Source organism: Crocuta crocuta, unplaced genomic scaffold, assembly GCF_008692635.1.
Source record: "Crocuta crocuta isolate KB4526 unplaced genomic scaffold, BGI_CrCroc_1.0 scaffold124, whole genome shotgun sequence".
Lineage (NCBI taxonomy): Eukaryota > Metazoa > Chordata > Mammalia > Carnivora > Hyaenidae > Crocuta > Crocuta crocuta.
In genome coordinates this window covers 5,439,495-5,463,983 of record NW_027551573.1, presented here as the reverse complement: position 1 = coordinate 5,463,983, position 24,489 = coordinate 5,439,495, and the positions used below count along the sequence as shown (strand labels likewise).

At 39.1% G+C, this 24,489-nt stretch overlaps 1 protein-coding gene and 1 long non-coding RNA gene across 9 annotated transcripts in view; one reads left to right on the top strand and one right to left on the bottom strand.

Annotated features, from left to right (window-relative positions):
• The window catches only part of CHD9 (chromodomain helicase DNA binding protein 9), a 160,068-nt gene extending 150,306 nt beyond the window's left edge, over positions 1–9,762 (top strand). For all 8 annotated transcript variants that reach the window (XM_077751354.1, XM_077751353.1, XM_077751352.1 and 5 more), the window contains exons 37-38: positions 1,651–1,755; positions 5,017–9,762. In XM_077751354.1, coding sequence (XP_077607480.1) covers positions 1,651–1,755; positions 5,017–5,916 — 1,005 coding nt within the window. In that variant the 3' untranslated portion in view covers positions 5,917–9,762. The remainder of the gene's footprint in view (positions 1–1,650; positions 1,756–5,016) is intronic.
• Positions 1–24,489, bottom strand: part of LOC144220981 (uncharacterized) — a 43,246-nt gene that overhangs the window by 17,801 nt on the left and 956 nt on the right. Inside the window, exon 2 of the long non-coding RNA XR_013331908.1 lies at positions 4,632–4,838. This is a non-coding gene — a long non-coding RNA (uncharacterized LOC144220981). The remainder of the gene's footprint in view (positions 1–4,631; positions 4,839–24,489) is intronic.

The following is a 24,489-nucleotide window of genomic DNA, read 5'->3' as shown; positions in this document are numbered from 1 at the left end:
TCAGCTTTTGTTAGTACTTTAAAATGATGTCATGGGTGCATTAGGGAAAGAACAAGATGACATCTTGGTAGCATTTTACTTAATTTTGTGCTTATGTAGATTATGTTCCAAATCTTTGCGCTTCATCTTAAAACAAAAATTAGCAATACTAGCTATGGATAAATTTGTCCTAGCCAGTTTTAAGGAAATGGAACAATTGTGTATTTTACTTGTTAGGCATTAAAACGCTACTAATTTTATTTTTAAATGTAACCTGATCAGAGACCTGTTCATTAATTTGTAGTTAGTTATTGTTCTGAGTCTCCAGAGTACAGGATTGAAGAGAATCTACCTGCTAAATCCCCATAAACCACCCCGAGGGCCTCCATTTAAATTGGAGCGTAATGAAGGAGATGACAAGAAGGGGACCAGAACAGAAACTCCCGAGACTCAGTAAAGACTGTAGGAATCGCTAGAAAAGAATGCACGCAGGTCTTCCACCTGACCGCATTAAACTCCTGCCTGTGTCTCTCAGGAGATAGCATATATTCTTCCAGAGATGTATGGGAAAAGGAATTATGAAGTATCTTTAGGCTCCAAAAGGAGTATGAAGTTGATAGATCCAAATCGTTTTGTTTTCATTTCATACTAATTATATATAGTTTTTAAAGTTTTTCATATTATGACTTCTTGGTTGTATCACTTCTCATGATCAAAAGATATATATATTTTTTATACTTTAGGGTTTCAATTTGCACAACAGATAAGAACATGAGGTGTTTGGTTTTTTTTAATTTTTAATGTTTAGTTATTTTTGAGACAGAGAGAGACAGAGCTTGAGTGGGAGAGGAACAGAGAGAGAAGGAGACACAGAATATGAAATGGGCTCCAGGCTCTGAGCTGTCAGCACAGAGCCTGACGTGGAGCTTGAACTCACAGACCGCGAGATCATGACCTGAGCCGAAGTCGGCCACTTAATCGACTGAGTCACCCAGGCGCCCCAAGAGCATGAGTTTTTGAGACCCAAGTTTGAAACCTGACCCCAACACTTGCTCTAGCTTTAAGCAATTTATACAACTTCTCTGGGGCTTAATTCCTTCTTGAAAAACAGAAATAATATTGTCTCAAAGGATATACTGAGAACTAAGATAAATGACGTACTTAAAATCCTTAGTGTACTTGGCATTTAATATGAATAACATATGTATTATATGCCAGATGCGGTGCTAAAGCACATGCATTTTCTCATTTTTATTGTCATAAAACCCTATGAGGGAAGTATTGTTATCCCCATTTTACAGATCAGAAAGCTGAGGCTCACAGGGATTTATTGGTTTGCCCTAGTTTCACATAGCTGGTAAGTCTGACTCCAAAGGGTATATACGCTCTTAACTAGATGATATCACCTATTCAGCATAGTAAGTGCACAGCAGATGGTGGCTATCCATTTTACTGTTCTCATCACTTTACCTAAAGCATTTAAAATTTACATTGCCACATGTCTATATGATATATTCATAGTACTTCTGGCCTGTGGTAGTCCTTTTTAGTAAAGATTGTCAAAGGTGGTTCAAGAAATAAACTCTGTACAGCACAGAATAAAAGCAAGAAATGTCTTCATACTTAGTAGTGTTTTTTTTAAGTATCTAACAGTCTTCTTTTCATTCACAGGTTGGAGGTGCATTTGCTCCCCCTTTGAAAGACTTATGTCGATTCCTGAAAGAAAATTCAGAATATGGAGTTGCTCCTGAATGGGGAGATGTTGTTAAGCAGTCTGTGAGTAGTTCACACACTAACTCAGGCATCATCTCGAAAATTAGATTAAATTGCTGTTTAGTCAAACTGAGAAAGACAACTACGATATGATTCCATTCATAAGTGGAATCTAAAAAAATAGTCAAAAATAAAACAGAACAAAAAGCAGAATTAGATCTTTAAATACAGAGGGGAGGTGGGTGGAGGGATGGGCAAAATAGACAAAGGGGAGCAGGAAGTACAGGCTCCCAGTCACAGAATGACTACGTCACCGGAATAAAAGGCACAGCCTAAGGTTCACAGTGAGTGATACGGTAACAGGACAGACGCCAGCTGCACTTTCCGTGAGCACACATGGTGTATAAACGTGTCACCTCACTAAGTTTTACACCTGACATTAATGTAACACAGTGTGTCAACTATACTCAAATTAAAAAGGAAAGTTAGATGCCACTTAATTATATCAGAGATTAAGTTTTAAGTCAAGAATTAAAGAAATGCTTCATGAATCTGTGACAGTGTTGTTTAGTTCACGGTTTTTAAAAAAAAATTTTTTTAATGTTCTTTATTTTTGAGAGAGAGAGAGAGAGACAGCATAAGCAGGGGAGGGTCAGAGAGAGAGAGAGGGAGACACAGAATCCGAAGTAGGCTCCAGCTCTGAGCTGGCTGTCACCACAGAGCCCAACGCGGGGCTCGAACCCACGAACCGTGAGATCATGACCTGAGCTGAAGCCAGACACTTAACTGACTGAGCCACCTAGGCGCCCCTAGTTCACAGTTTTTATTTTGCAGTACAGGTTACAAATGTCTCAGACACTTGTTGAGTTAGAATGTAGAATCAATATAGGCTGATCTGTTTTCATTTTAACCTCTAAGATAGCTATTTGTTTTTTTGTTTTGTTTGTTTGTTTTAAATAACTATTTGAGCAATGCCACAAAGACTAATCAAAGATGTGAGGAAAGAAATATTTAAGTATATTCGTCATAGTATAGTAGTAAAAAATTGGAATATGTTAATGATCCATCCACATATTGGAAAACTATGCAACTATTTTAATTTTTTTAAGTTTGTTTTATTATTTGAGACAGAGAGAGAGGGTGAGCGGAAGAAGGGCAGAGTAAGGGAAGGAGAATCCTAGGCAGACTCCACATTGTCAGAATAGAGCCTGACATGGGGCTTGAGCTCACGAACCACAAGATCATGACCTGAGCTGAAATCAGGAGTCAGACACCTAACTGACTGAGCCACCTGGATGTCCCTTTGCACAACTATTTTAAAAACTGTATGAAGGCAGCTGGGTGGCTCAGTTGGTTAAACATCCAACTCTTGATTTCTGCTCATGTCATGATCTCACAATTCATGAATTTGAGCCCTGCGTTGGGCTCAAACAGTGTGGAGTCTGCTTTGGAGTCTCTCTCCCTTTCTCTGCCCCTCCCCTGCTCATGTGTCTTCTCTCAAAAATAAATAAATATTTTAAGTAATTGTATCTTAGAAGAACATCTAATGACAAGGGAGTAAAAGGTCACAATATGTCAAATGAGGTAGTAATTAAGCTCTTGGAAAAGCAAAGCCTAACCATATGGCAAATGCTGAGTAAAGAATAGCTATTATTTCTACAAGTGTCCAAATGAAAATGGCAGCCTATAAAATGTGTTTATTATGATTCTATTTATTATAGAAACAGAAGCAGGGAGAATGGTAGAATCTGTACATATGCACAACACATCCTGAAACATTAGCAATGGTTATCTCTGAATGGTGAAACTATGGATGATTTTTTTCTTTGTATTTTTTTGTTGTCTTATTTTCTGCAGTGAACCCTGATGCTTTTGTAAAGAAAACAAATAAGTTGATCAATTGAAAACACAATTTAAAAGTAGTGCCCCAAGTGTCTTTGAAATTGCTGTCTAGAGCTGCACTGCCACAAATGGCTGTCACCAAGCATGTGTGGCAATTGAGCATCTGGAGTGTAGCTAGCCTGAAATAGAGTGTGTGATGAGTGTAAAACACTGGTTTGGAATTGTTTTTTTAGTATAATTGACACACAATGTTACATTAATTTCAAGTGTACAACTTAGTGAGTTGACACGTTAATACATTATGCTGTGCTTACAGAAAGTGCAGCTGCCCTGTCACCATACAATGCTATCACAACATCACTGGCTATTCCTTATAATGTGCCTTTTATTCCCATGACTTATTCATTCCATAACTGGAGTCTGTGTCTCCCACTCCTCTTCACCCATTTTGCCCATTCCCCCACCCTGGTTCAGGATTTTAAAGACAGTTTGGAAAAAATAGAAAATATAAAATATCTTTATTTTCATATATTACATATTGAAATGAAACCATACTGGTTAAATTTTGTTAAATAGACTATATTACAAAAAATATCACCTGTTTCTAATGTTTATTTATTTTGAGAGACAGAGAGAGAGAGATGAGGACAGAGAGAGAATGAGAGAATGAGAATAAGCAGGGGAGGGGCAGAGAGAGAGGGAGAGAGGGAATCCCAAACAGGCTCTGCACTGTCAGCACAGAGCCTGATGCGGGGCTTGATCTCACGAACTATGAGGTCATGACCTGAGTCGATACGAAGAGTAGGATTCTTAACTAACTGAGCCACTCAGGCACCCCTAATGTCACCTATTTCTATTTTACCTTTTTAAATATATGCATTTACTAGAAAATTTTAAATTACATTATGTGGCTTACATTTCTATTAGACAGTGCTGGTCTGGAGATTCTCAACTCCTATGACTTCTAGGAGTTTCTAAGCCCAGAGAGTCACAGGAAAATCACTTGAGTATCTTTTTCAGTGTGGCTCTCTCTCTCTCCCTTATTCCCCAAGTGACAGAAGGTTCACATGAATCCTCTCGTTTAACCTTTTACTTACTTTCTCTGTCCTTATCGTTCTTCTAGATTGAGAGAGAGGCACTTCCTTCTTAGTCTTTTAGAGTCACTGGTGATGTGAGACATGTACAGGTTTGGAAGTAACCCTCATGAAAAAATGCCCGTGGACCTTCTCTTTTCCAGAATCGTTGTCCAAACGTATGCTTCACAGTATGGAAGAAAGCTAGAGGCCTCCTTCTGCTCTCTTGCCCTAGGATAAAAACGGAGAAGTGAAAGAACTATTTCAGGCCACTACTTATTATGTGAAATTAGGCTATGTCTTTCATAAGTTATTCTGTTATATCAGCACAGACTACGTTTCTGAATAATTATGGATTTTAATTTGATAGCTATATTAATATAGCTGTTGTTGCTGATTTTTTTTGTAGGGGTTTCTTCCAGAAAGTATGTATGAGCGTATTCTCACTGGTCCTGTTGTGAGAGAGGAGGTCAGCAGGCGGGGGCGGCGGCCCAAAAGTGGAATTGCAAAGGCCACGACGGCGGCGGCGGCAGCGGCAGCGGCAGCGGCGGCTACAACTGCCAGCGGCGTTTCAGGCAATCCTTTGTCAGCCAATGGATTACTACCAGGGGTGGATCTCACAACTCTTCAGGCCTTACAGCAAAACCTACAAAACTTGCAGTCGCTGCAAGTGACTGCAGGGCTGATGGGAATGCCTGCCGGCCTCTCTTCTGGAGGAGAAGCTAAAAACGTGGCCGCCATGTTCCCCATGCTGCTGTCAGGAATGGCTGGGTTACCAAATCTGTTGGGCATGGGGGGGCTCCTGACAAAGCCTCCTGAATCTGGAACAGAGGATAAAAAGGGAAATGACCCTAAGGAGCTAGAAGGAAAAACAGAAAGGACAGAGAGTCAAAATTCAGAGAACGGGGGAGAAAACTCTGTGTCCAGTTCTCCTTCGACGTCTTCGACTGCTGCGTTAAATACAGCTGCAGCTGCCAGCCCGTTAGCTCTTAACCCACTCCTCCTCTCCAATATACTCTATCCAGGGATGCTTCTCACTCCAGGCCTTAATCTTCATATTCCAACTTTGTCCCAGTCCAATACTTTTGATGTACAGAAAAACAAAAACAGTGACTTAGGCTCATCTAAGTCCACAGAAGTCAAGGAGGAAGATTCCAGAGTTAGAGATCAGGAAGACAAAGGGGGAACTGAACCCAGTCCTCTCAATGAGAACAGCACAGACGAGGGTTCAGAGAAAGCCGATGCTTCGTCTGGATCTGAGAGTACGTCGTCGTCATCTGAGGATTCAGATTCTAGTAACGAAGACTGATTCCCAGACTGCACTTAAGTTATGAACCGATTTTGGATTTTTTTTCTTTAATTATTAATTGTAAATACCCCAGTGTTGAGTGCATCAATAACTTACTGACCGAACATTTCAGTTATTTGTTTAGAAGTGCAAACTGCTTTCAGAGACGTTTTGCATGTAATATTTCTTAAGATTCCTAAGTTCCTGAACTCGTATGTACTATCAAATACATAAAGGTGTAAAATTACAACAAAAGGCATTATAATTTTGTTGGGGGTTAATTTTATGAAAATGATGCTCAATAAGAGTTGTATATTTAATATATTTGCAGTGAACACAGAATACTTTATGCATATTTACTGATTTAATTTGAATATAGTTTTACAGCCTCCTTGACACCTATAATTTACAGATCAAAACTCAGCAATAATTTGGGCAGCTAATGAATGTCATGAAAGCTGTAGAATCTACATCACCATCCATTGCTTTAATTACATGAAAATGCTCTCGTGTTGTGATGCACTGCTGATGCTTCCAATTCAGGTACAAGTGTGTTTTCAAGAAGAAATAAGTTTCCCAATCAGCCAATTTAACTGGCTACCTGTTACCTCAGCTGAGTTAGTTTAGGAAGTTTACATTCGTTTCTAATTCTATACTTGTTTTCAGGGGTTTTTTAAACACATCCTATATATCATGTTAATCTGGCAAGAACTGTGACTTGCTTTTTTCCCGAGCTTAACTCTGCTGTCGGTAAAATCAAGTCATCAAATAATCCTGTGTCATGTGACTTTGGCACCCTCTAGACATACTTAGGTTTACTTTTTCCACGTTGGGCCTCCTCTCAAATAATTCTGTCTCAGATGAGTAATGTCTGTTTCCAGGGTTCAGAAAAGGCAAACTCATGACATGCCACTGAAAAGAACTTTCAACACGGCATACTTCATGTCAAAGAAATTGTCCGTTTGCTTTCTTTGTGTAGATTTCTATTTGTGTTTTATGTCATGGAAAGATTGCAAACTTAACAGAGGATAGTGGTAAAGTAATATGCAGAATAGCCTGAATTCATTTTGAGTTTCTAGGTAGAAGCAGACGAAATGTTGCCCGGAATCAGTGTTGGGTTATCAGTTTATATTAAATATACTGAGTTGGCCCATTTCGAATATGCACTTTGAATACTCTCAAAAAATATGTACAAGTTATACCCGTAAACCACAAAAATGAAGCCCAAGGCTTGTGATCAATTTCTTAGAACCCTTTCTCATGGAAAATTTGTCTGACATTTGATTTGTGATACAGTTTCTCCTGCTAAAGCTGCTATTAATTCCGACAAGATGGAGAGGTCCAGATTCACCTTCATCTACATTTAAGACAATTGGAACTGAATTGGACATAAAATACCATTTACTTCCTAAGGAGAGAAAGACGTTAGCATTTTCTGGTACTTGAATAAGTCAGTGATAACGTTTGTGAGGGGATAAATTTAGGGGGGGAAAGTACCCCACTTCTCTCCCACAGGAAAAAAGTAACTTTCAGTACGTTTTGATAAAACTCTGTTGTTTTGTCATGAGCCCAGCAATTATATTGGATTTTCCAAGGTCTTTACCAGTAAATTATGTCTCTGTATGTAAAATAACTAACCCCTTGTTAGAGAGACAGTGTTACATGTATTTACAAAATCATATAAGTTCCATTGGGATTGTATTGATTTTTGTATTTTTCCCAAAATAGTACTTTGAATTGATAGTCCTTTATGCAATGTCTTAGCAATAGTCACTCTAATGCCCATCCAGGAGAAGTGGGTAGTAATTCTTCATCATGAAAATGATATATTACATATTTAGTATCTTCCCTTTGCAGTATTGCACTTTTGTTTAACTAGAATACACCTATGAGATAGCCAAAGTTTCTCAAACACAGTCAGCCTAGTTTGCCGGTGAAAGTATTTCAACAGCATCCACACTTCCCCCTCTCTCCCTCTAGTTCTACCCACATGATCTTTATTCCTTTCGTTCCCCAATTTTAAAAAAAGAAAAGAAAAAAAAAAAAAGCCCTAGATCTTGTCACTAAAATTCTAATTTATATCAAATTTATGAGATAAAGTATTTTCCTAATTACGGTCAAATGAATTTGGTTAACATCTTAGTGATTCTCTTTCTACGTAATAAGGCAATTTGCAGTTTTCAAAGCATTAATACTAACTTTCAACGTTCTCTTGGGTTTCAAGGCACTTCTATTTAGTATTGATTGGGGAAAAGTTGTCCAGCTCTCAGCTTAAAAGAAATGCATATATGGTTGTGTAAAGTTAAGGGTTATAAGGAAAAGAAATCCGTAGAATTACATAATACTAAAGTTGCAGTTGGAAGGATATCCGAGTTTGTGTCGGTAGTTACTAAAAGAATTATAGCTGTTATTGCCTTGTATTTATAGCCCTTGTTTCAGGTTATGATTCAAGTCTTAGTCCAATTTTTCTTTTGGACATTTGCAATATTTACCAGTTGTGTTTTGTGTAGTCTGAATTTGCTTTCTGTAGTTGAGCAAACGTCTTAAAAAGTCATTTGTAATTTATTAAATTACTTTCTATGATGTTCTATAGAGCAAATGGAAGTTTAATTATTTTTTATTAAACATATTCTTTGACTACCCATGATGTCAGCCTCTGTACATGACAATACTCCTTTTTTTTAAATTGACTTTTATATATAATTGATCTTAATCTAGTTATAAAAGAAACTGTAGTCCTAAACCTTTAAAAGGAAAGAATGCTTTGGAAGAATTTTTAAAAAGCAGAAGTTGGCTATAATCATATCTACAATATCATTATTTCCTTCCCCTAACCTTTAAAAAAAAATCCAGAAAGACTCAGCGATATACCTAACCTTAAAGGAATACATTTTGGAAATCAGTAATTATTTTTCTTTCCCTTGATCTGAAGAGTCTTTCCTAATTCATCACGATTGTTTTTGGTGTTTTTATAAACATGAAAGAAATTTAGTTTCCCTCTAATTAGAGAAGTAGAACAGTAGAGTCTCATCATATACTCATTTAACTAGAAACCCATTCAACTATATTTTCATGCTTAGAAAACCTTTCTTTTTCTTTTCTGTACAATGTAGCATGTAAACACAAGCCAACTGCTTCCTCTAGTGCTCACCCAGAGGAACAGCAATCTACACAGTGCTAGAGGAAGAATTGGCTGGCTATGTTAGACGTTTCTGAGAGACCATACACTATGTACAAAATGATACGTTCTGTATTTTGTGAGCTATAGGAGAGAGTGATTGTTGACTACAAGTAATGTTCACCTTAACAGATTTAGAACTTAGTCTCTACGTAAATACAACTCCAGTACATAAGCTATTTATTCTAAAATGCAGGAAAGCACAAAGAAAACTATTTAAATCCTCATAAACCCACCCCAAGATAAATACTGTTCATATAGATGCCCAATGTGTTTAATATGTATGTTACATACATGTAGTGGGTTGAATTGTGTCCAAGAAAAATTTATGTCAAGCCCAAACCTCAGAATGTGACCTTATCTGGAAATAGGGTCCTGGCAGATGTAATTAGTTAAGATGCAGTTATGCTAGAATAAGGTGGGCCCTAAATCCAATGACTGGTTCCTTGTAAGAAGAGGAGAGGACACAGAGACAAAGGGAAGAAGGTCAGAAGACAACAAGCAGAGACTGCAGTGACACAGTTACCGGCCAAGGACCAACAAGGATTGTCAGCCACCATAGAAGCCAAGAGAGCAGCATGGAACAGATCTTCCTTCAGAGCTTCCAGAAGGAAGCGACCCGGCCAACACCTGGATTTGGGACTTCTGGCCTGAATTGTGGGAGAATAAATTCCTGTTGTTTGAAGCCACCCCGTTTGTGGTAATTTGTTACGGTAGCCCTAGGAAACTTACACACTTTCATATTAAATCAATATTATATGGGACGTAATATTTACTGTCTGCCCTTAATATACTGACCTGTGTCAGTAAGTGCCCTGCGTTGTGATGTTTGATACGTAGTATTGTCTCATACAGATGGAATTTAACCATGTACTTAAAAATGGACATTCGAATTTATAAATGCATCTTTTGCATCCGTCCCTATGACTTCCTTAATCCCCAGAAGTGAAAATACTTCCTCTGTTCTTAAGGATTTTGATTTGTGTTGCCAAGTTTTTAATGACACCATTAGTAGCAATTTATACTATCACAGCAGCATACATTTTGTGCATGCTCACCCCAAAATCTTACCAATACTGTGTATTGTCTTTTTGAAGTAATCTTTGCCAAATTAATAGGCAAAAATAACATCTTGATGAATTTTTAAATTATTCTTCCTTTTTCTTACTAAAAACTAAGACCTACCTATTCTAGAAAATTTGGGGGGGTGGGAGGTTGGGGAGGAGGAGTTGGGGAAGCACAAAGTAAACCAAAACTCCCACACTGTTAAAAGCTCAGAGATAAAACTGTTAAGCTTTGGGTCATTTTTCTTTGCATATACATATTATATATTATTTTAATAAGAATGGAGTTATACTGTACGTACCATTGTGTAACTTTTTTTCATTTATTATGTCATGATAATTTTTCCACATCATTAAAGAATCTTCCACAACATTTTTAAGGACTTTCTCATTCCACTATATAGATGGGACATAGCTTATTTAATGCCCAATTTTTGAGCATTGAGCTGTTTTTCAGTTTGGGACTATTTAAATAATGATACATTTATAGTTAAGTCTTCTCATATACTTATGATTTTTTTATTAGAATAAATACCTATGCATGAAATAGTTATGTTTGAATTTTAAGACCAGTCGGACTGTTACCATTTTCTGACCCAAGAACAGACAGTAAAATTACTTCCTTCCCAATGTCTCTTTAGCAACCCTGGGTATTAGAACATCTTTTAATCTTTGTCAACTTGATAGCTCATATTTCTTTGATTATTAGTAATATAAAGTCTCATATCTCTTCATAAGGCCATTTGTAGTCTGTGCATTAAATGTTCTTGTTCTTTCTGCAATACCTGTTATACAAGTGGTAAATATTTTTCCCAATTTGCCTGTGAATTTTGTTTTTTTTTTAAATGTGTGCAAGCTATACATTTTTATGTGGTCGTATTGATAGTCCATTTTCTCACGTTTAAGTTTCTGATATTTTTCCACAGAAAAATCTTTTCACGCCCAAATTCTGTACATGTGTACTTTTTTTTTAAATATTTGGTGCGTTAATTGTTATGCAGTGTCCCAGCGTTAATTTAGTATATAGTGTCTCCGCTGATCTGACACGCCTGCATTGATGATAATCTAAATAATTTATGTATGTTAATGTGAATTATTTAGATATATATGCATTACTTAGACGGTGTCATATATGTGCATGATATATCTACAATATATCATGTAAACAGTAAATATAAGAAAACTCAAGTGGCTATACTCCTAAAAGGTAAGCTTTAAAACAAACAAATGTTGCTAGAAATGAATGAGAACATTTTGTAATGACTTAAGGGTCATTTTATCAGAAAAATACAACACATATAGGCACTTAACACCAGAGCCATAAAATACATGCAGTAAAAAGTAACAAAATCGAAAGGAAAAATAACGATAATGGTTGGAGACTTCAACATCCCACTTTGAATAACAATAGAACGAGTAGGCAAACCGTCAACAAGGAAGCGAGATTGGAATGACAGGATAAAACAACTAGACCTAAGAAAGCATTTGGTGAACACATCACTGAATAGCAAAAGGGGGGGGAAAAAGATTCTTCTAAGGTACACACGAGCATTCTCCAAGTAGACCATGGAACAAGTCAAATTTTGAAAGAAGTAATTATACAAGGTATGTTCTCCAGCCACAGTGGAATGAAGTTTGAAGTCAGTTACAAAGTGTGGATATTCACAAATATGTAGAAGTTAACACACTCCTAAATAACCAATGAGTCCTAGAAATCTCAAAGTTGAAAATATTTTGAGATGAATGAAAACAAATATACAACATTCCAAAACATAGGTGATGCAGCCAAAATGATGCATAAAAGGAAATTTATAAGTATAAATTTCTAAAAAAAATCTCAGTGCACCTGGATGCCTCAGTCAGTTGAGTGTCTTCTCTCTCTCTCTCTCTCTCTCTCTCTGTCTCTCTCTCTCCCTCTCTCCCTCTCTCTCTCCCTCTCCCTCTCCCTTTCTCCTCTCTCTTTAGAAAGAGTGAGAAAGGAGAGGGTGGCCGAGGGATGAGAGAATCCCAAGCAAGATCCATCAGCACGGAGCCTGCCACAGGGCTCCATCCCTTGATCCCGGCCTGGGATCATGACCTGAGCCGAAATCAAGACCCAGATGCTCAACTGACTTAGCCACTCAGGAGCCTTGATCCTTGGGCTCTTGATCTCAGTTCAGGTTGTGAGTTCCAGCCCTGCATTGGGCTTCATGCTGGGCGGAGAGTCTACTTTAAAAAAGAAAAGAAAAGATCTCACATCAGAAAGGTAGTTCTTCTAAAAGACCAACAAAATTGACGAACCTACAGCTAGACTGGTCAGTAAAAAAACAGAAGCATCAAGTTACTAGATTCAAAAATGAAAGGGGACATTCCTACCCTCCTTCCAGAAACAAAAAGGATCATAAGGGAACATTATGAATAATTGTATGCCAATAAATTAGATAAAGCTGGATGAAATGACAAATTCTAGCGCGCACACTGGTGAAACAATCAAGAAAAAAAATAGAGGGGCACCTGGGTGGCTCAACTGTTTTAAGTGTCCGACTTCAGCTCAGGTCATTGTCTCACGGTTTGTGGGTTCGAGCCCCGCGTTTGTGCTGACAGCTCAGAGCCTGGAGCTGCTTCAGATTCTGTGTCTCCCTCTCCCTGCCGCTACCCCACTGTGCTCTGTCTCTCTCTCTCAAAAATAAAAATTAAAATTTTTGAAAAAAAAAGACTATAATAAAATAAGGAGTATAATAAATTATCAAGATTAAATTACTAACAACAACAAAAATAAATATAAAATCCCTGGGTGAGGTGGTCTCTCTACAGGAGGGGAAAAAAGAGTACTTATCCATCACATACTCATCCAAAAATGGAAGAGGAAATAGTCCCCATTGTGTTTTATGAGTCCAGTATTATCCTGATACAAAAGCCGAAGACACCACAAGGAACCTGCCAATTGATAACCTGTATGACTATAAAATGCAAAATTTTTCAACAGATTGCTAGCAAACTGAATCTAACCACATATGAAAGAGATTATGCACCATGACCAAGTTGGATTTATCCCAGGATTACAAAATTAGTTCAACATACAAGAAACAATCAATGTACTATTAACAGAAAAAAGGGGGTGGGGGGAGCCATAAAAGTATCTCAATAGATGCAGAAAAAAACATTTCATGAAATCCAACACCCTTTCATGATTGAAAAGCAAACAACTGAAAAGTGTAGGGATAGAAGAGAACTATCTCCACCTGATAAAGGGCGTCTATAAAATACCAACAACTAACATCATACTTAATAGCTAAAGACTGAATATTTTCTAAGACAAGACCAGGATGTTTGTGCTTGGCACTTTTATTGAACATTGTTCTGCAAGTTCTATTCAGGATAATAAGGCCAGAAAAGGAGAAAAAGGTATCCAGGTTGGGGAGCAAGAAGAAAAACTATTTGCAGATGACATGATCTTATAAATAGAAAATCCTAAGAAATTTGCTAAAAAAAAAAAACAACAACTATTAGAAGTAATAAACAATTTTAGCAAGACTGCAGAATGCAAGTGCAATATGGAAAAAGCAATTATATTTCTATACACAAGCAGAAATGATCAGTAAATGAAATTAAGAGCACAATTTTATAACAGCATCATTAAACAAAATACTTAGAAATAAATTTTAGAAAAGTCGTGTAAAACTTGTTCACTGCAAACTACAAAACATCATTGAAAGAAATTAAGGAAAGATCTAAATAAATGGCAAGACTCCCCAAATTGACCTACAGATTCAGTGCAGTTCTTATCAAAACCCCAGTGAGGCAGCTCAGAGCCTGGAGTCGGTTTCAGATTCTGTGTCTCCCTCTCTCTCTGTCCCTCCCCCGCTCACGCTTTGTCTGTCTCTCTGTCTCAAAAATAAATAAACTATATTAAAAAAAAAAAAAAGCAGCGGGCTTCTTTGCAGAAATTGACAACTGACTCCCAAGGTTCATATAGAAATGCAAGGATCTGGAATAGGCAAATGATTTTTGAAGGAACAAAGTTGGAGGACTCACATTTCCTAATTTCAAAACTTCAAGACAGTGTAGCATAGGAGTTAGGATAGGCATAGAGATCAATGGAACAGGAATGAAAATTTAAAAAGAAATCCTACACTTACTGTCAGTTGGTCTTTGAAAAGCGTGCAAAGACAATTCAACGGGGAAAAGGATATTCAGAACAGCTACATGTTTATATCCGTAAGAATAAAGTTGCACCCTTTCCCTACGCCACACACAAAAGTTAACTCAGAATAGACAGACCTAAATGTAAGAAATAAAACCATAAACCTCTTAGAAGAAAACATGGGGACAGATCTTTGTGATCTTTGGCAAAAATGTAAAGAAAAAATAAACTAGACTTCATCCAAATGAAAATCTTTAGTTCTTCAGAGGATACCTTCGAGAAAGTGAAGATAACCCACAGAACTGGGGGAAATATTTGTAAATCATGGATCTGATAAAGACCTAGTATCAGAATACAGAAGGGATTCTTACAACCCAGCCAATGGAAACGGAAGCCCAGTTGTGCAATGGGCAGATTAGAATAGACAGTTCTCTAAAGAAAGTATACAAATGGCTAAGAAGCACATGAGAAGAGGCTTGACATTGTTTAGCCATCAGATATATGCGAATCAAAATTTAAAAAAGATACAACTTCATCCCCCTAGGGTGAGCAGACGATTACAAGTGTTAGCAAAGAGAGGGAGAAATTGGAGCTCTCAAACATGGCTGGCGGGAATGTACGATAGTGTGGCCACATGCATATAGTTCTGCATTCTCACAAAATCCACTAAATTGTGAAAGGGAATTTTTTTTTTCAAGTAGGCTTCACACCCAGGAAAGAGCCCAACCTGGGGCTTGAACTCAAGACCTTGAGATCAAGACCTGAGCTGAGATCAAGAGTCTGATACTCAAGGTGCACCTGGGAGACTCAGTCGGTTAAGCTTCCGACTTTGGCCCAGGTCGTGATCTTGAGGTTCGTGAGTTCAAAGGCCCTCATCAGGCTCTGTGCTGACAGCTCAGAGCCTGGAGCCTGCTTCAGATTCTGCATCTCCCTCTCTCTCTCTCTCTGCCCCTCCCCCGCTCATACTCTGTCTCTCTCTCAAAAATAAAAAAGAAAATAAACATTAAAAAAAAAAGTCTAATACTTGACCCATAAAGGGAATTACTTTATTTATTTAAAAAATTTTTTTAATGTTTTATTTATTTCTGAGAGAGACAGACAGACAGACAAGACAGTGTGAACAGGGGAGAGTCAGAGAGAGAGGGAGACACAGAATCTGAAGCAGGCTCCAGGCTCTGAGCTGTCAGCACAGAGCCCGACGCGGGGCTCGAACCCACAAACTGTGTAAGATCATGACCTGAGCCGAAGTTGGACTGAAGCACCCAGGCGCCCCTAAAGGGAATTATTTTAAATGACAAACCTCTAGTACCGGGAGAATAGGGGAAAAAAATCAAAAACAGTTGTGAAATTTTGGAAACTGAAGCAGACCAGTGAAAATTTACAAAAGTCTCCAAAAAGGCTAAATTCCAAGTTGGCAATAAGAAAAGCTGAAAACTTGGAGCTCCTTTCTGTTTACTAAATGGGATGCTGCCAGATTCATGCATTGCTTAATGAAGATAATTAGATCTGAAGGAAAGGAAGGAAGGAAGGAAGGAAGGAAGGAAGGAAGGAAGGAAGGAAGGAACGGAGGGGTGGAGGGAGGGAGGAAGGGAGAAAAAGAAGGAAAGAAAGAAAGAAGGAAAAGAAAAGAAAAAAAAAAAGAAAGCGAAATTGAAAATTAATCCATGTTGCATTTCTGTATCCTGAAAAGATTTACAAACTAGCAGCACCAAGTTCATCTACAACTAAGGATAAAAGAGCAGCTCTTAACAGGAAAAGTGACAGTCTTAGAACCCCTTCCCCAGCCGTTGCCACTAACTGCCCCTCTCTCCTCTTCGCAGAGGCCCAGAGGTCTGTTACGCGGAAAGCTGTTTCTGCTCGGGGAGGCTCCTGGCACCGGCAAGAGCGTGGGTACCTATGGAAATAAAAGGATTAAGTGACTGATAGGAAAGCTTCACATCCTGAGCCATTTCCCCCCAGCTGGCTCCCAGAATTCTGGCATCTGAGATTTCTATTTTGCAGCAGGAGATTGTAAGATAGTGTGCTGGAGACTCTGAGTAATTCTTTCCTGAGAAAATAGTTTAAAAGCTATTTTCATATTTCCTATTTCGTATTTTCATATTTGTTGGGAAGCCCAACAAATAGCGCTTTAATTACCAACAAATAGCACATGATGTTTCTCAGTGGGGGTGGGGGGGGAGCAATTTTTCCTCCCCAGGGGCCATTTGGCCATGTCTGGAGACATTTTTGGTGTCGCCGCTTGATGGTAGGTGTATGTCCCTCTGGCATCTGCTGGGAAGATATCAGTGGTCCTGCTAAACATCTGACAGTGCACTGGACGGTCCCCACCTCCCACCCCACAACAAGGGATTATCAGGTGCAAAATGTCAGTAGCCCCAAGGCTGAAAAACCTATGTCCTACAGTCATCAAGCTTCACTCATGTACTCAGAGCTTCCTATTAGCTTTAAAAAAAAAAATTTATTCAGATATAATGTACATACTACAAATTCACCCATGAAACACGTACAATTCAATAGATTCTAGTGTATTTACAGAGTTGTATAATCACTACCACTATCCAGTTTTAGGATGTTTATGTCCATTTACAACCCTCAGCTTTTTTTTTTTTTTAATTGATTGTCAAGTTGGCTAGCATACAGTGTAAACAGTGTGCTCTCGGTTTGGGGAGTAGATTCCCATGACTCATCGCTTATATACAACACCCAGTGCTCATCCCAACAAATGCCCTTCTCAATGCCTTTCACCCGTTTCCACCTCTTCTCCGCCCCCCATCAACCTTCAGTTTGTCCTCTGTATTAAGAGTCTCTTAACAACCATCAGGTTCTTATCCCCCAATTTTTTATGATGAGCAGATTGCCAAGATCTACCAGACTTCGTAGGAAAACTTTTAACACAGAAGATAGAAACCTAAACAGATAAACAAGAAACAGCAAAGGAACAGAAACTGCAGAAAGAGAAAATCTTCCCAAAAGTTTTCAAAGAGATGAGAATTGCATTCGTGGAGAGAAAAAAAAGAGGAAAAAAATGTACATTAGCATATATATTATCTACATAACAGTAGACTATCTGTATATGGAATTCAGAAAACAAAAAGTTAGAAAGTAAAAACATGACCGCAGAAATGAAAATTCTACAGAAATGTTAAGTAGGAATATTAAGTTGAGAAAGTGTTTCAGGAAATAGGCAAAGAGATGGAAGGTAAAGAGGAAAAAAATTGTAAGAGCAATTTAGAAGGTCTAGTATTCAATTCATAGGATTTCCGGGAAGGGACCGTAGAGAAAATGAAAGAAGGAATATCCATGAACTAAATAATTCAGGAAAACTTCCCAAGATTGCAGGACATGAGTTACTCCTGAATGTCCGGCGCAATGAATGAAAATAAACCCACCCCAGAACACATCATCAAGTAGTTTCAGAAGACTGAGCGTAATCCGTCCAGACAGGGGGAGCGCATTTAGGTGGGACAGATACAGCCACCAGTCTGGACTGCAGCAGTGTGACCCAAGAAGCTGCCATGTCATCACAAAGATCCCTTCTACTATGCTACCTGTGTCTGTACATAGTTACATTTTTTTCTTGTGATGTGAACTGCTAAGATTTACTCTCTTAGTGACTTCCCAGTACGCAATACAGTATCGTTAACTAGAGTCATCATGATGTACATACATCCCCAGGACTTATTTGATTACCGGAAATTTGTATCTTTTGACCACCTTCACCCACTTTGCTCACTCCCTACCCTTTGCTTCTTGCAACCACCATTTTTTTTCTTTGTCTTTGTGAGTTTATTTGTTTTTAGATTTCACATGTGAGATTGTATAGTACTTGTCTTTCTCTGCCTTCACTCAGCATAATGCCCTTAAGGTCCATCTGTGTTGTTGCAAATGGCAGGATTTCCCTCTTTTTATAGCTGAATAATATCCCATGTTGCATATTCATATATATTTTATTTATGTATCCATCCATCGATGAACACTTAGGTTATTTTCATGTCTTGGCTATTGTAATTAATGCTGCAGTGAACACGGGGGTGCAGATATGTCTACAAGATCCTGATTTCAATTCCTTTGGATAAATACCCAGAAGTGGGATTGCTGGATCATACGGTAGTTTGCTCTTGATTTTTTGAGGAATGTCCATACTGTTTTCCACAGTGGTTGCCCCAACTTACATTCCCCCCAGCAGTGAACAAGGGTTTCCTTTTCTCCACATCCTCACCAACACTTATCTCTTAGCTTTCTGAGAATAGCCATTTTAACAGGTGTGAGGTGGTAGCTATGGTTTTGATTGTATTTCTCTGATGATTAATCATGTTGAGCACCTTTTCATGGATTTGTTGGCCATTTGTATGTCTTCTTTGGAAAAACGTCTATTCAGATCCTCTATTTTTTACTGGAATTGTTTGTTTCAATAGAATTGTATGATTCTATACATATAAATATTCTTTATATATTTTGAATGTTAATCCCCTATCAGATGTACGAATATGATTTGCAAATATTTTCTCCCATTCCTTAGGTAATTCTTTTCATTTTGCAGATTTTGTTTTTGCTACACAGAAGGTTTTAGTTTGACGTTTTTTTAAAAAAATGTTAATGTTTTATTTCTGAGAGAGAGAGAGAGCGAGCGAGCAAGCAGGGGAGTGTCAGAGAGAGGGAGACACAGAATCTGAAGCAGGCGCCAGGTTCTGAGCTGTCAGCACAGAGCCCAACGCAGGGCTCGAACCCATGAACTGTGAGATCATGACCTGAGCTGAAGTCGGATGCTTAACTGACTGCGCCACCCAGGCGCCCCTAGTTTAATGTTTTTTTAAACTTTGTTTTAATTTGTTACTATTATTTTTGCTTTTGTTGCCTTTGCTTTAAGCATCAAATCCAGAAAATCATTACCAAGACCAGTATTGAGGAGGTGTATGTTTTCGGGGCTTATGTCCAGGTCTTTAATACACTCTGAGTTGATTTCGTGTATCATATAAGACACACATGACCCAGTTTCAGTCTTTTGCATGTGACTGTCCAGTTTTCTCAACACAATTTATTGAATAGACTATCCTTCTCCCAATGTAAATTCTTGGCTCCTTTGTTGTAAATTTATTGACCCTCGATGTGTGGGATTATTTCTGGGCTTTTTATTTTGTTCAGTGATCCATGCGTGTGTTTTTATGCCAATACTACACTGTTTTGATTACGATTGCTTTTGTAGTATAGGAAATCAGGAAGTGTGGTCAAGAAGTGTGATGGCTCCAACTTTGTTCTTCTTTCCAAGGTTGCTCTGGTTCCTGGGGACTTTTTTTGGTCACGATTGATTTCTTTTTTAAAATATTTATCTCAAAAATGAATAAGTATTTTAAAATTAAAAAAAATAGGGGCGCCTGGGTGGCTCTGTCGGTTAAGCGTCTGACTTGGGTTTAGGTCATGATCACCACTCTTGGGTTCGAGCCCCGTCTCAGGCTCTGTGCTGACAGCTCAGGAGCCTGAAGGCTGCTTCAGATTCTGTGTCTCCCTCTCTCTCTGCCCCTCCCCCACTCGCACTCTCTCTCTCTCAAAAATGAATACATGTTAAAAAAATATCAAATATTTATTTTGTTTTGAGAGAGAGAGAAAAAAAACACAAACGGGGAAGGGGCAGAGAGAGAGCGAGTGAGATACACACACACACACACACACACACACACACAATCCGAGCTATCAGTACAGAGCCAGACATGGGGCTCAAACTCACGAACTGTGAGATCATGACCTGAGCCAAAGTCGGACGCTTAAGAGACTGAGCCACCCAGGCGTCCCAGTTATGATTGATGTCTTAAACTGACTCAGTTAACGTCCATGCTCTCCACCCAAAGTGAGGACCTCACTCATGGCCTATTTGTCCTTAAGTTGACACACATTCCCAGACACTACAGTTATTGTTTGCAAGTCCACCTCCCCCCAGTAAAAGAAAGGAGAACAAAGGTTATAAACAGGTCCTATGGTGACCTCAGTGAAAAGAAACATCGCCTGAATGCAGGAAGGAAGATAAAGATAGACAAAGCATTTTTAAATGTTTTTTAAACATTTTTTTAAAATTTATTTTTGAGAGAGACACAGTGTGAGCAAGGGAGGGTCAGGGAGATAGAGAGAGAGGGAGATACAGGATCTGAAGCAGGCTCCAGGCTCTGAGCTAGCTGTCAGCACAGAGCCCGATGAGGGGCTCGAACCCACAAACCATGTGATCATGACCTGAGCCGAAGTCGGACACTTAACCGACTGAGCCACCCAGGTGCCCGACAAAGCATTTTTAAAAACAAAAAATTTTAACACTTATCGCCTTTTTTTTTTTTTTTGAGGGAGAGATAGAGTGCGAGCGGGGGAGGGGCAGAGAGAGAGGGAGACACAGAATCTGAAGCAGGCTCCAGGCTCTGAGCTAGCTGTCAACAGAGAGCCTGATGCAGGGCTCGAACCCACAAGCGGTGAGATCATGACCTGAGCCCAAGTCAGACGCTTAACCAACTGGGCCACCCAGGCGCCCTAGACAAAGTGTTTTAAAACTCAGTAGTACAAACAGTTGAGGGTATGTAGCCCAATACCTACTCCTTAGGCCTCATAGGCATCATGAGGCCATGACTGTTCATAATCGTTTATTGGAAACTAACAGGACAGGTTGTATTTATTCCAGATTGCCGAGGCTTCCCCGTGTATTCCATCTCGTCTTTGTCGTTCATGCTTGGATTGGATTTTTGGCAATAAATGCTCATTCATAATAGGGAAAGTTGGCTTAAAGAAGTAGACCTGCTGGGTTTCTAGTGTTAGCCCATACGGGACACGAACACCTGACTAGGATTCATCACAAATACCATGCTAGTTAACTCAGGTCTCAAGAAGAGACTCTTCAGGTCCCAGGTGAAATAGAAATTCCGCTCAGCCTTCCCTGAGTAGATAGTGCCTTTGACCGAAAGCTGAAAACACAAGGCTTCTGTTGGTACCAACACACAGTTCTCTGAACACTTGTGAGGACTCGTAAACACAGGGCAAATGCAGTTGAAGCCACAGTCGCATAACAGCTATCTGATCGCTCAATCTGAAGGGATACAGTCATTCTAGCCTCATGATCACTGGAAATACATTTAAATTGATTTGTTTTTCAATTTAAGAATAATGCCATACAATATTCTATCAGTTTCAGGAGTACCTCATAGCGATTCACTATCTTTATACATTATGAAAGGACCCTCATGATAAGTCTAGTGACCATGTGTCACCATACAAAGTTATCAGAATATTATTCACTATATTGCCTACACAGTACATTACATCCCCATGACTTATTTTTATTTTGTTAACTTGAAGTTGGTACCACTTAATCCCCAAACTTAAATTTCCAGCAGGGTGGGAATGTAACATGATAGAGCCACCTTAGGAAAAAAAAAATATTGGCTGGGGCGCCTGGGTGGCCCAGTTGGTTGAGTGTCCAACTTCGGCTCAGGTCGTGATCTCATGGTTTGTGGGTTTGAGCCCCGTCTCGGGCTCTGTGCTGACAGCCAGCTCAGAGCCTGGACCGTGCTTCAGATTCTGTGTCTCCCTCTCTCTCTGACCTTCCCCTGCTTACGCTGTCTCTCTCTCTCTCTCTCTCAGAAATAAATACATTTAAAAAAATTAAAAAAGAAAAAAATTGGCAGTTTCTTATACAATTTAATATATACCATATAACCCAGGAGTAGCATTCCATTTCAGTCTGTGAGGTTGACTTCTCCCTCTGTGTTCACATGGCCTTTCTTCTGTCTATGCATGTGGTTTTCTTATAAGGCCGCACATTTGATGACCTCGTTTAACCTTAATCACCTATGAAAAGCCCTATCTCCAAATACAATCACATTGCGGGGGTAGAGCTTCCACATATGAATTAGGGAAGGACACACACTTTCAGCCCATAACACACCCCTAGGTATTTACCCAAGAGTGATGAAAAACTCGTGTTACACAAAACCATTTATGTAAATGTTATGGTAGCTTTTCTCATAATTGCCCCAAACTGGAAACAACCAAGATATCTTCAGATGTCTTCAATCTGAGAATGAATAAATACACTTTGGGACATTCATCCAATAAAATGCTACTTATCAATAAAAGGAACAAACTACTGGCACATGTGACAACTTGAGGGAATCTAATAGACATTATGCTAAGTTGAAAGATGTCAAGCTCAAAGGCTATCTAGTGTATGATTATATTGATATGACATTTTAGAAAATAGGAAAATCTATGGGGACAGAGAATTGGTCCGTGGTTGCCAGGGGGCTATGTGATGAGGGCTTTACCAAAAAGGGGCAGTAGGAAACTTTTCAGGTGATGGAAATGTTCTATAGTTTGATTGTGGTGGGCATAACTATACGTATTTGTCAAAATTAATAGGCCTAGGGGCGCCCGGGTGGCTTAGTTGGTTAAGCGTCCGACTTTCGCTTAGGTCATGATCTCGTGGTTCGTGGGTTCGAGCCCCGCGTCGGGCTCTGTGCTGACTGCCAGCTCAGAGCCTGGAGCCTGTTTCAGAGTTTGTGACTCCCTCTCTCTCTGACCCTCCCCTGCTCACACTGTCTCTCTCTCTCCTAGAAATAAATAAAACATTAAAAAAAATTAATAGACCTGTACTCTTACAAGAGTAAATTTTGCTGCATGCAAATTATACCTCGATGAATCTGCCATAAAAGAATAAACAGAAGGATACTTGAAAAAGTTCATTTGTATGTATGGTTTTCCTGAAAGTAAATATGAAATAAATCAATAAAGAACTTTCAAGCACAAAACATATTAAGATAAAATTTTGTTGGAATGGGAATAGAGGTAAAGGAGAGAAAAGAACGATATAGAATTTCTAATTGTTAAAGAACTAGTTCATGTATTTTTAAATGTTTATCTATTTATTTTGAGAGAGAGAGCCTGCAAGCAGAGGAGGGGGAGAGAGAGTGAGAGAGAGAGAGAATTCCAAGCGGGCCCCATGCACTGAGCACAGAACCCAGTGTGGGGCTCTCAAACCCACAAACTGTGAGAACATGACTTGAGCCGAAATAAAGAGTCAAATGCTTAACTAACTGAGCCACCCAGGCACCCCTTGTTCATCTATTTTAAAGTGTTGATAGTATCAAATTGTTATGATACTTAGAGTTCATTGGATATATTTAAAGTTTAGTAACAGTTTTATTTTAAAAGGGTTATAGTTACATGTTGGATGTTACACCTGATCAAACTTATAATGAAATATTTTAGATGTCAACTTTAAGATATGCTAGAAGGTAGGGCATCTGGGTGGCTCAGTTGGTTGAGCAACTGACTTCGGCTCAGGTCATGATCTCATCGTTAGTGAGTTCAAGCCCGGAGTTGGGCTCTGTGCTGACAGCTCAGAGCCTGCAGCTTGTGTGGGAATCTCTGACTCTCTCTCTCTCTCTCTGCACCTCCCCCACTCAGGCTCTGTCTCTCAAAAAATAAATGTTAAAAAAAATTTAAAATATGCTAGAAGGTAATTCTTTTAGGGGGACATGATCAAAAGTTTCCAGATCAGACACACATTAAAATTTTTTCATGTTTATTATTTATTTTTGAGAGAGAGAGAGAGAAGGAGAAAGGCCTTCCTTGCTTGCTATTATCCTTATTTTCAGGATAAGGACATCCAGATATTGAGGATTAATTTTGGAGACACCTTAGACACATCGTCAGAAGTCGATGTTTTTTCTCTTCAGTAAGGTTCTACTGAACGGTCCCAGCATGGGGGCCTACTTAAAACGTAGCGAAGCCTCTTTTATTTTAGCCCAAGTAACACAACAGGAGTTTAGTTACTAAGTATGATTAAAGAAAAATATTTTTAATGTTTTTATTTATTTCTGACAGAGAAGGAGAGACAGCATGAGCTGGAGAGGGTCAGAGAGAGAGGGAGACACAGAATCTGAAACAGGTTCCAGACTCTGAGCTGGCTGTCAGCACAGAGTGGACGCGGGGCTCGAACGCATGAACCGTGAGATCACGACCTGAGCCGAAGTCGGACGCTTAACCGACTGAGCCCCCCAGGCGCCCCTTTAAGTATGATTTTTGACCTCCGTGGGCTTCCGGCCCGAACTACATGTCCCAGCAGGCCGTGCTCAGAACTACGGGTGCCTACTTGAGGTCGGGCTTCCTTGGTGGCGGCGCAGTCGCGGTGCAGACGGCCGACGGGCGGGCGCTTTGCGGTTTGAATGGCTGCGGGCCCGGGCCCTCAGCTCACCCCC